At 33.2% G+C, this 14,647-nt stretch overlaps 1 protein-coding gene across 4 annotated transcripts in view; it reads right to left on the bottom strand.

Annotated features, from left to right (window-relative positions):
• Positions 1–1,320: 1,320 nt before the first annotated feature.
• PRICKLE1 (prickle planar cell polarity protein 1) overlaps positions 1,321–14,647 on the bottom strand; it is a 142,407-nt gene continuing 129,080 nt past the window's right edge. For all 4 annotated transcript variants that reach the window (XM_074269566.1, XM_074269564.1, XM_074269565.1 and 1 more), the window contains 6 exons: positions 7,809–7,922; positions 6,973–7,110; positions 6,229–6,432; positions 5,461–5,647; positions 4,351–5,205; positions 1,321–3,553 (listed from right to left, as the gene is read on the bottom strand). In XM_074269566.1, coding sequence (XP_074125667.1) covers positions 2,706–3,553; positions 4,351–5,205; positions 5,461–5,647; positions 6,229–6,432; positions 6,973–7,110; positions 7,809–7,922 — 2,346 coding nt within the window. In that variant the 3' untranslated portion in view covers positions 1,321–2,705. The remainder of the gene's footprint in view (positions 3,554–4,350; positions 5,206–5,460; positions 5,648–6,228; positions 6,433–6,972; positions 7,111–7,808; positions 7,923–14,647) is intronic.

Below are 14,647 nucleotides of genomic sequence, written 5' to 3'. Positions count from 1 at the left end.
AAATACATTTGGAAAAACAAAAGATGTAGAATACCCTGGGCAATAATAAAAAGGAAATAAAGACAAAGGGAAAAATGGCACTTTTAAATGTCACGATATATTATCAAGGAGTAGTCATTAAACCATTTGATATTGGTGAAAAAAATAGAAGTAGAGACCAATAGATAAGACCAGTGGTGAGAAAATCACAAACAATACAACTCACTAACCTCATGTTTGATAAAATGTAAAATATAAGTTACCTAGAAAAGAACTCCTTATTTAGTAAAAACTGCTGAAAAAACTGGAAAGCAGTCTGGCAAGAATTAAGTATAGACCAACACTTTATGTCAAAGGTGTTAAATTCATGGACCACAGGTCACAAACTTCCAAATAAAGTATGAACCAGATTAAAATATAATTGGGAAATATTTAATAAAATAAATAAAAATATAGCACAACATAGATAATGTTAATTTCTGATTTTTAAATCAATGTGACCCAAATGAACTGTTTCTATTTAATTTCAAGACTATCTACCACCTCAGGCCATATTTCACAATTTTAAATGTACACATTACTTTAATATCATTGATGATCATTCCATGAAAAAACTAGAAAAGAATTATATCATATGCCTCTTATAGCTTTGGTTATTATACATTATAAAAGATAAAATAGATAATGTGGGACTGAAAAACTTCTCCACAGACAAAATTATTGCACCTAGCAAAGAAAGGGAAATGGCTGAATGGGAAAAAAAAAGTCTTTGTGGAAAATTTTTTTCAGGTAAGGATTAGTATCAAAGATGTATAAATAATGAACAAATAAAAAGAATATATATATGTATATATATGCATATATTTATGTGTATTTATGTGTGTATATGTATGTATATGTATATCTCTATTAGCAATTCCCCAAGAAATTAGTAGTCAACAGATACAAAAGTCTCCAAACGAGAATTAGAAAGTATTCATAATCAAATGAAAGAATGAAAGAATGCTCTAAATTATGAGAAAAAATGCAAATCAATCATAAGTTTCATCTTACAATCAAAATCCCTACAAAAAAAAGAGAAAACTTATTTTAAAAATACTTAATGTTATATGAAATGACATGCCATTTAAATACTTAAAGGGAAAAGTTAAATGAGTTATAGCAAGAGATAGTAAATCTATAATAGTGAGGAATCTCAATATAATCCTCTCAGCTAGACACAAATTTAACTACAACATAAACAATAAGGACTAAGTTTATTATAACAAAGGAAGCAGTGTTGTTATGGTCACTAAAATACCCACTACATGAGAATTATTTAAAAAAAACATCCCAAACAACTTCAGTTTGTTTTTTACTGATATATTTTCAAGAGTATTTTTAAAAAATTGATTTTACATTTGTACAGTTTACATTGCTTGGCCCATAAATAATACTTGTAAGATTAAATGTGTTATGTTAAAGAGTATTTACTAAGCCCTGCCATGCATACAGAATCTTTTTAATACTGAAAATTGAAAAAAAAATTAAACTTTATTCCAATATTACAAATTTAACTATCTCAACTTAAAACCCTGAATACATTCACTTAATCCATAATGCTACTACTAGTTTCCTAACAAATCTAGTTTTGTAGTGTTAAGAGCTATTGCTTTTTTTTGTGTGTGTTGCCATGTTTTCCCAAAACACTGGACCCAAAATATACAGGAGGGCCCTGAATGTTTATCAAGATTGAAGCTCCCCCAGCTAACATAATTTGCTGTTTGCTTCCCAAGCTGAATTCCCTGTGTGTCTTTGGGAGGCAAGACAGGCATCAGCCAGGAAAAATGCTTGTACAGCTAGGGTCCTTTGCAGATAAGCAGACCCTCCTGTCTGGTCTAGTGGTTCCAAAGAAAAAGATATTCCATTGTCTTGCTCCTCCCCTTCAGGAGAGGTTATTGCACCTTTCCCCTCCCATGCCATGCCCTTTCCTATTTTCTCCTCCTCCTTTTGTCGTACTATCATAAATATACAAACTTCTAAAAGGACTGTGAACTCTTTGGGTTCCACATGCATGTATATTTCTCTTGTAATAAACCTTGTTTTCACACAAGTATTGTGATGTTGACAGTAGCCCAGTAGACTTCTTATGATTCAGGAATATAAAAATATCAGTTTAAAATATGAACTGTATAATATATACATTAACATTTGTAGTATTAAATTAGGGATACACTTAAGTTTCTGAAATACATCATAAATAGCAATGTTTCTCATTTGGTGATTGCATTTAACACAATACAATGGTAACATGGGCTAAGTGTCAAAAAAAAGTCCAAGTTGGGCTTGTACAATATACTGCACCATTTTTTCTCTATCAGTTCTAACAGTGTGCATACTTCACAATAAAACAAACCAAAATAAGATCTAAGCCAAGGATTACTCTAATGAAAAAGAAAACTACTATTTCACAAAAGTGGCTATATTTTTCTAGCTTTTAAAATTAAAGCCTGTTTCATAGTAGGTTCAAATACCAGGTTTGTTTTATTCTGAATAGAAAAACCTGCAGTGTACTTAATGGACACAACTCATAAACTCAGTAACATCCAAGGAATGGAGCTGGACAGCTTGTACCTTTCAAAGTGTATATGAGACATTCTTTAGTAGTTGGGTCATCATTTGTGTTGGCAAAGCATTTAAAACCACCTGCTAGCTACACAGCTAGCATGGTCTCCATAACTACAGAGTTAAGAAATAATACAATTCTTGCCTTTGTGTCCCTTTTTCTTTTTGGAGTTTGTTGTCCTTTGCCCAATTTGAGTATTAAGTAGCTCCGATGTTGGACTGGAGAGGTCATCCGTATAGCATGCACGTCTCTGCAGCCGTGGTTTAGGAATAGGTTGCCCAAGAAAGTATCCTTCTTCTTCTGAATCAGAAGAAGAAGTTGAACATAAAGAATCATCGTCACCATAAAATTTAATAAATTTATCAACTACTTGATTCTGTGGTGCATAATCTGAAGTAGAATGAACATACTGTCCATAGAGCTCAGCATTTTGTACATAAGCTTGGAGCTCGTGAGCGTGTTTATTTTGGTTAAATTTCCCATAGTTATCTGGAGAGTAAGGCCAGTGCTTCTCTTTAGGAGAGTACTTTCTTTCTGTAGTGAGGTTCAGTGCGTTGTCTGAGCAAGATTTCCTACTTCTTCTATGGCAATGAGAATGAGGCCGGGGTCCCCATTCCTCAAAATGATAAACTCTTCTTCTAGTCCTTTCACTCATTGGTGGTTGGTTGATTTCAATATTTCCATGGTTTTTGTTGTAAACAACATCATCTGAAAATTTAACTTGTGGTCTAGACTGAGACTTAGATCTTCTCAGTATTGGCAGGTGCACTTGTTTCTCTTTGGCCAATATATTTTCTGGACATAATTCAGAACTTAGACTCTTTAAGAATTCAGTGTTTCTATGGAGTGGAGAAGAATTTAAAGTGCCCATATTGCTCATTTTCTCACACTCTTCTTTTTCTATTTCCTGGAAGTTTTGTAGAGAATATAATGAAGGTCTTGACTTGTTTTCTTCATCTACTGAAGTTCCTAAAATAAAAGATGAAGAGATTATTCCAGTAATCCTGGTAATGTAGAGAACTAACAATTCAATTCATTATCAAACAGAGGAGGGCACTCTGCTCTGCTTCACATTTTCTCACTTATAAAATGGGATTATACGGTTGTTAAAAAAAAAAAAAAAAAAAAAAAAAAAAAGCCAGGTCCCTTCTGGCTTTAAATATATGATTCTATGATAAGGGTGTTCTGAAAATAAGATACTGCATACTGCTGTCCCTCTTTTACTATAAGCATCAAAAGTCTCATGAAATACCACAGGATTTAATACACTGTGTTATGTTTACCTAGGACCTTTAATAATTATTGAAGAGAATGCCCACAGAACTGGCAACATCCTTTTTCAAGCATTTCATTGTCATAAAACATTTAAGTATGAAGAGAAGGGAAGTGAAATTGAGGACTTAAAAAATTGTGTATAGCTTAACCCTGCATTCATATAGCACATTACATTTTAAGAACATATCCTGATGTCATTCCCAAGATAATGAACAAGACATTAAATTCACTTGCCAGTGTTCATACAAACAGTGATAGGGACTGGTTAATATTGTTAAGACTAAGGCATGATTATGAAATAGCAAAGCTGATTCCAAAAACTACATATGAAAACCAATTTTGCATGATACATATATAAGCTTGGTCACAAAAATGGCTATTTTATTGCAAATTGTGTAATCATCTTTTATGTTGACTTTAAAAAAAAACAAAAACCTTTCGATATCAATTTGCCTTTTAAAATAAAAGACCCCATAATCCCTTAAGTATACCTGTAATATTAGATAAGGCTAAGGAATCCATAGAGTCCAGAACACTTTGGTCATTTTTCAAGTCAGATAAACACTCCACAGAATCTTCAAACCAATGTATTTGATCATGATTGTATCCAGAAGCTCCATGTTCCATATCCAATTCTTGGAGCTTTCTATTGCCAACAGGACCTGGGTGACTACCATAAGCAGAATCATCCAATCCATCTTGCGACTGTGACCAATACACCTCTGACTGGTATTTTTGGTTGACTAGATTTTGTTTATTTAAATCGGTCTTATTTGTAACTATGTCATTAACTATCCAGGGCTCATTGGACTGAACGTCCATTTCACTAGTCTGTTGAAAAAGACCTTTATCGCCATACTTGAGAAGCAGATGTGTCATATAGTCTTCATGTTCTGCCCATTCTTCAGTATCTTCTGGCAGTTCCTGGTCTCCTTCACCTTTCCAAAACTCTTTATTGACAAAATTCACACCTTGATGTGAGAGGCTCAGATCATCCAGTTTATGAGAAAGAAGATCCTCGGCATTGTCAGAAAGATTGAGGTACTTGTAGTTTAGGGCAGTGGATAGAAGCAGAGATTGTCTGCACTGGTCAGTTGACTGACTACTCTTCCCAACACGGATACTTCTCCGAGAGTCTCTTGATCGTGCAGACTGGAACGCAGAGTCTGAGGAATCTGAGGCATGAATATCTTCCCCAAGGCTACAGGTTTTTGAGCAATAGATCTGCCCTTGTTTGGGAAGGAAGGGACAACCTAACAGAGGAATTTTACACTGTGCACAGGAAAAGCAAGCTTCTGTGGCATGCCAGTGTTGTCCATTGTAGGTCATTTGAGCATGATCAACACCTATTTTGAAAGAAGATATAAGTTGTTTTAATTTTTAGCCTTATACTACAACACATGGTTCTAGCTAAATTTTTTCATTTTTCTTTTTTTCAGGCTTCCCACCTTATTCTACCCCTATTTTTTCCTCCCAATCACAGTGATTACACCATTTTAGGAACAAAGGCTACTTTCAAGGAGCTTGAAAATTTGTTATCCTCACTTGTATATCACCAAAAACATTATGACTTATATAAGGGAAATGAGTGATTTTCATACCTATGTGCTCTCCACAGGTCTCACAGTATTCTGCATAAAGAGATTCAAAACAACCACAGCAGAATGGATGGCCATCCTTCATAATGTACCTTTGTCCACCAAGGACAGTTTCACATTCGAGGCAACAGAAGTGTTTCATGTGCCAGTGGCGACATTCGGCTTCTGTGCACTCATCAGCAAAAATTATCTAAAAAATAAACATAGTAGCATTAACTAGCAAGTGATCTTTTATTTCTATACATTAAAAGGGCAAAATGTATTTTGTATAATTGACTGGTTGGTTCCGAAAAAAAAAAAAATCTACTTCTTTCAGCTAACAGTTAAATTCAAGAACAGATGCAAGACATTTACTTTAATGGTCTTAAAGTAGAACATATATAAGACATAAAAAACAATGAACATCATTATACCTTTGATTAAAAGTAATAATTTATGGACACAATTTGAAAGGAAAGACTCTATATCCTAGAAAATGTGTTTGTCTTATTTTTTTCTCTCAAAGAAATCTCAGAGGTCTGATTCTACATTCAATCTCAGCAACATAAATTCCAATTTTAATGAACTATATTTGCCCAGCAGCACATACTCAGAGTAATGTAGTGACACACAGTTATCCTTAAGTACAATGCAAGGTAATCTATTATATCCTTGAGCAAACAAAACAGTTACTTTTTTGTAAGTTAGAGATTAATTCTGACTTTTTAATTTACTGAAAGACTTTTCCTTTTTATTTTTTTGGGAGGGATCAGGGTAGGGGAACTTGTTTACCTCATCACAAGCTGAGCAACGTGGTTTGAGCAGTTCAGCATGGTGCCTCCCACAGTAAATTTTTCCATCTTGGTAAAAATAGATGAGATCAACTAGTAGCTCATTACATGTAAAGCAGACGAAACAGGAAGGATGCCACCATGCTCCAGGCCCAGCTCGAGAGGCAAATACCACAATTTTGCCAGCATTTATCTTCATTCCACACTAAAAATAATAGGGTTAGAGTTACAAAATAATCCTGCCTTTGGTGTGACTCTTAGGCTCTCTCTCTATATACTAAATTCCAAATACCCACTTGATATCCAAAGTTTATTTTATTTTACTTGCCTTCAAGGGTCCCCAAAAATCTCTCGATCTTAGTTTATTTAAAATATTCAAGTAGGATGACCTTCATTCAAATATATTATTTTAGTCTTCTGAGAACTGTTTAATCTGATTTATAAAACCAATAGTGGTTTTACAGTCAGGTTAGATACATTTCCTACATAAATCCCTGAATATCTTCATTATGCCATGGTTATTTTTCAAAATTTAAACCTATAAGTTTCCATATAAACTGTAAATGGCAATATTTTAGCATTTAAGTATAGAAAAGTGTCTCTGTTATCATGAACATAATCTTATATTATGTGATTAAGAAAAAAATTTAGCCTGCAACCTGATTTTTCTTTATTCATTTGTCTGGATAATTTTTTGTGCCTTTTTAACCTTTTCAAATTATGTGAAATGCAACAAACTATTTACCTGTTCACAGACTGTATGCATTAGTCCTCTGGAAAGAAGTTTAATAGTTCCTCTTCCAAGTGACTCTTTCTTACGCTGAACACTGAACATCTGCAATTCCTTCTTTTCTTCTTCACTCAGAGATTGGCAATACCTCACCTTTATTTAAAAAAAAAAAAAAACCTTCTAGTTCAACTAAATCCATAAATTGCACACTTTTACAAAATTTACAAAATAATAATTTACAAAAAAATTGCCCACTTTTGTTACAAAACAAAATGCTAACCTAATACATAAATGCTCAACTAAAAATTATCCTTATCTATATAATCCCCATTTCTAAAGTATAAGGTAAGTATAATCCAAACACAATCTTTCTTTATATATCAGTAAATAAAATGTTATGTTTAAATCCTGATGTTTTTTTAAAAAGTGAAATTAACTTCTTGTAGAATTAATAAAATTAATGAAATTAATTAAAATTTACAGCTAATTATCTAAATTTCAAAACTAAAGATTACCAAGCATCCTTTCTGTAGTCCAGCAATGAAATTTCATAAATTAGTCTCTAATAATTAATTGATAGATACCTGTAAATACAGTGAATACAAACCCAAATCTATACACGCACACTTTTTTTCTTGCAAAGAAAACCACCACCACAATCTTGCTTTTTAATTAAAGACAATGAAATAAGTCCCTAAATTGTCTAGGATTTTTGGGTAGAATCCCAATGTTTATCACATATTTTTAATTTTTATTTGCCTCAATAAAAAAAAAATAGGATATTACATTTGAATCTATCCAGAAAAAGCCAGCAAGAGAAGAAAATGTGTTTGCTTTTCAGTCTATTTTACCTCATTATCATGTGGAGGCAACTGGTACAAAAGCTGTTTAATTCGATGTTTCTCCCCAGGGCTATTAACATAAGGAACTTTATCTTCTGGTAAACAAGCAAAATAAAGCTGGACCTGTATGGTAAATGTAAAGAATGATGGAAACATATTAAAACCACTGTCAGATTAAAAAAGGCATACATATGCAAAAGATAGTTGCCTCTTTTACATACATTGTTAATTTTAACCTCTAATAGGATTTATCTCCCTAATGATTGCGCAAATTCAGTAAAACTAGAGAGTTCTGATTATAAGTAGCACACAGCTGTTAAATTTTTAAAAGTATAATTTGTTGTGATTATTTAAAAGCATTACTCACTCCCTACCATGAGTTATACCTGCTTAATGTTACTAGGGTCAGTCAGCAAACCAATATAAATTATAAACCAACCTACGATTGACTACACTGATATGAAATTGTACAAATGCCAACTAGACTGAATAAAAGTAAATTTAATATGTTCTTCAGTTTTGTATATACATTGTTGAGACAAAAGTTGTTAAACTTTTTAAATTCTTGCTTATTCACATATTTAAAGATGTGTGATTTACACTAATGACTGGAAGCTTTACACCAATTGTTAACCTAACTTTGTGATTAAAGAATACTATTGGTATATAGGTACAGTTAGATCAATGATCCAACATTTCATGTAGCATTGGACCTTTTACCTTACAATCTAATTGCCTGGTTGCTCCCCAAATTTCCATTTTAAGGATGAAGCACAAGTCAGTTATGTCTTCATTCCTTTCCAAGCTGTACTCTTGATTCTTGGGAACACTCTCTATAATACATTATAAATCTTTTCATCTTGGAAGTTCACTTCATCTCTAGAAGTACCCTCTCCATTTTTGGCCTCTGATTGGCTGGCTCCTCCCAGAAACCACATTTTAAGAATGATGCCCAGGGTACCAGCTCTTGACTCTCCAGTCTTTTTGTAAAATGCTCTAAATACACTCATGCTCCCTTCCCTCCTTTTGGGTTTTCATTTTCTTTTATGTAGATTATAAACTCCTTGAGGTCAGGAGCTATTTTTTTTTCCTGCTTCAACTTGTTATTCCACAATGCTTAAAACAATTCCAGGAACAATCTTAAGTGCTTGTTGCCTTGACTTACCATCACAATTAACATCTATTGCCTACAATTTTAAACAAGTTAATTATCTTATTGAGGTGAGAATATATTTTTATTAATATAAAACAATAATTCAATACTTCTCATAGCCAAATATAAGATAGGATGGTGGCTATATGAGCAAAGAGAAAGGGACCTACTTATATGGGATGCCATAAAGGCAAAAATGATAAGATTTTTACAATGAATTCAATATTTGAAGTAAGTATGAATAACTGAGGGGTACTTTTGATTGTGAGTTTTAGTCACTAGAAGTATGATAGTACCTTCAATAGCTAGAAGAAAGTTGGGAAAAGGGGAAGGTTTACGGGGAAAGATAATAAGTACTGTTTTGGACATGCTGATTTTAAAATGTGGATAAGATAATTCAGTTCCAAATGTCCAAAAGGCAATAGTATATCTACATAGAGATGAAAAATGAATTCTTGGGAGTTGATAAGATTTTTAAGTGATCTAACTGTAAAGAAAAGAAGAGAATCCTCAGTCAACAAGCATGATGTAAGTGGAAAAAAAAAAAAAACAGCAAAGGAATCAGGTGTAAATGAAAAAAAAAAAACAGCAAAGGAATCAGGAAAAACAGTTTCAGGGAAACTCAGCAATGTCAAATATTGCAGAAAGGTTAAGAAGGATCAGGACTGAGAAGATAATTACCATTAGATTTGGTGGTAGAGATCATTATTAATTTTGGATATATCTTTTCAGTTGAATGATGAGATTGAAAGCCACATCACAGGGGATTTAGAGTGAGAGGAAAGGAAGATGAGGAACTGAGAGTGGATAGCTTTCTCAAGGAAAACTTCTCACAGAAGCTAAATATAGAACAATAGCAGGGAAAATAGGATCAAATATACCTTTTAAAAGGACAGAAATATGTATATGTTGGTAAATGGGGAGGGGAGAGGATGATAAAAGAATAAGTATTTCTATTGCACCTATCATGTGCCAGACAATCTGCAATTTTTTGGTGTTATTGAGTCATTTCATTGTATCTGACTCATGACTCTTGAAGGGGCTTTGGTACTAGAGTTGTTTGCCATTTATTTCCTCTTGTAGCCCATTTTACAAATGAAACCCTGAGGTAAATAGGGTTAAGTGACACAGCTAGTAAGTGTCTGAAATTGGCTTTGCACTTGTGAAGATGAATCTTCATGCACTGTCTTGAGGCAAATTTGAACTCGGGTGTTCCTCACAGGCCAATAACCCATCTTCCTCAAGAAAGAGAGGATAAAGTGGGGATGATAGTGAAGATGAAAGGAGAGAAGAGTAGAGTCAATCACCTTTTCATCTGACAAGTAAGTAAAGGAGACAGTGTAAAAATATGTCTTATGTGAGATAAGCAGAAAAGGGAAAGGAGACTCCTTAGTAAAGGGCATCAAATTTTCTTTTGGTCAGGTATGACAAAGACATTAGAAAAGAAGGTAGTAAAAGCACCAAAGAGACTTGAGGAATGATTTGAAAGGTTTAGAGTAGCCACTGTAATGAGTGGGACAGAAAACTGATAAAAGTTAATTTTAATGAGATCATTTGATTATTAATGTTAATTTGTAATATTCCTTTCTGTTTAAAATTCCCACTTTTTAATTTAGAGCTCTCTCTCTTTCTCTCTCTCTCTTCTCTCTCTCTTTCTTTCTTTCTCTCTCTCTCTCTTAAACACACACACACACACACACACACACACACACCCAGGAACTGATTCTAACCTCTAGGAACACATTCTAGCCTCTTCCAAGATCTAGTCTGTGCCTTTGTCCATCCAATAATCAGAAGCCAGATTTAACCGATCTTTGCTATCAAAGTGTCACACTTGATCATGGCATCTCCCATTAAAAATCTAGGTTAATCTGATTTACAGAGGAGAAATTTAACCAGATAGATCTTGAATGGAGCAGTTTTCCCTTGCCCAGATGGCTACAGGTAGTATGAATCTTATGACTGAAGCCATAGTTCTCAACTATCACTTTTTCCCCCAAAAGGAGTTCAGCCTCTTAGCTCACCTCCTCATTAAATGATCATCAACCAGGGTTGTCTTTTGATTATCAGGGGAAATTTCAATAATGTGTTGTCAGCAAAACAGAGATTTAAACTGGCCAGCGAGACTTAGTTTTAGTCACCAAGAGAGATCATTGGCTACAATTCACTGATGATTTGTTGGCCTAATGAACAAATTGAGTTTTCATACCTGGAACCTTTTCTCTTAAGACTTTTATTGACTACAAAATTGTTTAAGGAGTAGAATGATTGCTTTACTATAGCAAGTATACAGTTGAAACTAGATGATAACAAATTCAGAATTGAAAGTCAACATAGTTTTCTGATTTCCTGCAGCACCATGAAAGAAGGAGGTGGATGATAGGAATAATCTAGGATTGAAGTATAATAAGCATGATCTGTGATAGCATAAGGGAGCAGAGTAGAGTATGGTGTAGAACTGAGTTGGTTTACCAATGGGTCCAGATAGGGAAGAGATGGAGTGTTCAAAGATGTGACCTGGTATTGACCAACATCTAACATCCTACACTAAGATAAAGTCAATATGAGTTCATGATTTAGACATAAAGGGAGATACTATAAGCAAATTAGGAGAACAAGGCATCGCTTGCCTCTCAGATCTGTGGAAAAGGAAGAAACTTATGGCCAAAAAGCAACTAGAGAAGCATTATGAAATGCAAAATGGATAATTTTGATTATATTAAAGTTAAAAGTTTTTTGTACAAACAAAACCAATGCAGCCAAGATTAGAAAGGAAGTGGAAAACTGGAAAGTTTACATCCAGTAATCCTCATTTACAAAATATATCGAGACCTGACTTAAATTTATAATAATATAAATCATTCCCCAATTGATAAATGGTCAAAGGATATGAACAATTTTCTTTTCTTTTTTTTTCTGATTTTTAAAAATTTTATAATTATAAATTTTTTGACAGTATATATGCATGAGTAATTTTTTAAATAACATTATCCCTTGTATTCATTTTTCCAAATTTTCCCCTCCCTCCCTCCACTCCCTCCCCTAGATGACAGGCAATCCCATACATTTTACATGTGTTACAGTATAACCTAGATACACTATATGTGTGTAAATCCAATTTTCTTGTTGCACGTTAAGTATTGGATTCCAAAGGTATAAGTAACCTGGGTAGATAGACAGTAGTGCTAATATTTTACATTCAATTCCCAGTGTTCCTTCTCTGGGTGTAGTTGTTTCTGTCCATCATTGATCAGCTGGAAGTGAGTTGGATCTTCTTTATGTTGAAGAGATCCACTTCCATCAGAATACATCTTCATACAGTATTGTTGTTGAAGTGTATAGTGATCTGGTTCTGCTCATTTCACTCAGCATCAGTTCAATATGAACAATTTTCAAAGAAATTAAAATCATTTCTAATCACGTGAAAAAATGCTCTAAATCACTATTGATTAGAGTAATAGTTTCAAAAAGATATGGAAGTCTGAAAAAGAAAAGGATGTAGGGAGAAAGATAATATACAATTTTAGATATATTAAATTTAAGATGTGTTCTAAATATCCAGTTTCAAATGTTGAAAAGTTAATTGGTTATCCAAGGCTGAAGATCAAGGAAGAAACTGATAAGTATTTTTAGATTTTAGAGTAATCTGTTTATATATGACAGTTGAAATCTATGGGAGATAATGAGATTACCAAGAGAGAATTAAAGAATTAAAGCACTTTGAAGATCATCAGTAGGGAGCATGTTGTTAATGATAAACCAGAATGAAAAGAAGGATCAATAAGAAAAACAGAAGTTAAAGTTTAAAAAAAAAAAAAAAAAGTATTACCAAAACAAGAGAAGATTCAGGAAGAAAGGGATGAATTGTAGATTCAAATGTAGATAACTAGGAAAAAGCTGAGACTGGAAAAAAGATCAACAGATTTGTCAATTAAGAGATCACTGCCAATTTTGGCAAGAGATCAGAAGTCAGATTATAAAGTGATGATGAGTGAGTGAGAGAAGAAGAGGTGGAGATTGTTAGTGTGGATAACTTTTCCCCAAGAATCTTGGCTGGAAAAACAGGAGACATGTAGAACAATAGCTGGAGGGAAACATGGTATCTAAGATGAGGAAGACCTGAGCAATTTTTAACACAGTAGGGAGGAAACAACTTGATAGGGAGAAGCTGAACATTCAGGATACCAGGAAGGGTATCATTGAGAATGCAACCTGTTGGGGAAAAAAACAGGATTGGGGATACAGTCAGGTACACATGTAAGGAGTTGTTCTCAGAAAGGAGAAGAGCTACCTTTAGGGTTAGAGACTAAGGGAAGGAAGTAGGAGATAATGTCAAAGGGTTTTGAGATGAAAAGAAAGAAACTCGTAGGTGATGGCCCCTATTTTTTCATCAGAGCAAGAAGCAAGGCTTGGAATAAATAAATACATACATACATACACACACACATATAGCAGGAAAATAACATGCAAATATATTAGCACACTTTCAGAGTAGAGTAGAAAAGATGGTAGGAGTAATCAAGGATTGAGGTTTGGCATGAGTAAAGCAAAGGGGCAAGGACACACTAGTAGAGAATAATCTAGAGTTCAAATAATATGACCAAAGTGTTGGGTTGAAGTTTTCAGGGAATAAAGAGAAGATAATGGACATGTCACAAAGAGTAAAGGGATTATAGTTCTTGTTGAGAATAAAGAATATGTATAGGAAGGATAAAAAGGTAAACTAATGAGATGTTATGATCAGACTCGACGGAAATGTTAGATTTTATAGTTAGGGAAGTTAACTTTGTCATTAATGGCAAAATTTAGGGTGTTATCATCTGCATATATGGCTAAAGAGATTGAAGGAGTAGTTTGAGGGACTTAAGGAACAATTAATTAACTAAAACTATCAAGACTTTATTATTTAATTAAAACCTTAATAGCTTAAAGTTGCACTTTGGTGACACCTTGCATATATGCATTGGATGGGATAGCACCTAAGTACTGGAAGGAAAAGTTAACACATATGCAAAGAAGAAAGTCAGTCAAACTTTATAAGCATAGCCCTCAACATCCCCCTTTTAGATTAAAACAACCTAACAGAAAGATTAACAACATAAAAAAGTTAAGAACATAAACAGAATTTTAGAAAAGTTAGATATTTTTCTGGCTGTTAGAGAAGTGGAAATTTAAAATTATATATTTCTCAGCTCTCCCTGGCACTTTTACAAAAAAAAATGGAAATTAAAAATATATTTCTCAGATATATATGGTATCTTTACAAAAATTATAACATATTAGACATAAAAACTCAATAATAAATACAGAAAAATCAAACACATCTTTCATTTACTATAACATAATAAAATGTATACTCACTAAAGGTCCTTGAAGAAAAGATTCAAAATTTAATGGAGACTAAATAACTTAATCTTAAAGAACATGTGGGTAACTTCTTTGTATAAATAAAAACATCTCAATAGCAGATGAATATTAGTTGCTCAAAAGGTAGGATGAGCCAATATAAGATGACACTATTATCCAAATTAATTTTACAATTTACAAAATGCTAAAGGATTACTTTTATAGAACTATAAAAAGTAAAATACACTTATGTCTCCATTACTAGGAATAATGAATCCTGGGAAATGGCCACATATATTAAAATATGTATTATTCAAAGCTACGGTTTTGAATTATATAAGATATGGTT

Source organism: Sminthopsis crassicaudata, chromosome 5 (assembly GCF_048593235.1).
Source record: "Sminthopsis crassicaudata isolate SCR6 chromosome 5, ASM4859323v1, whole genome shotgun sequence".
NCBI lineage: Eukaryota > Metazoa > Chordata > Mammalia > Dasyuromorphia > Dasyuridae > Sminthopsis > Sminthopsis crassicaudata.
The sequence above is the reverse complement of the archived record's forward strand: the minus strand, read 5'-3'. Positions and strand labels throughout refer to the sequence as shown.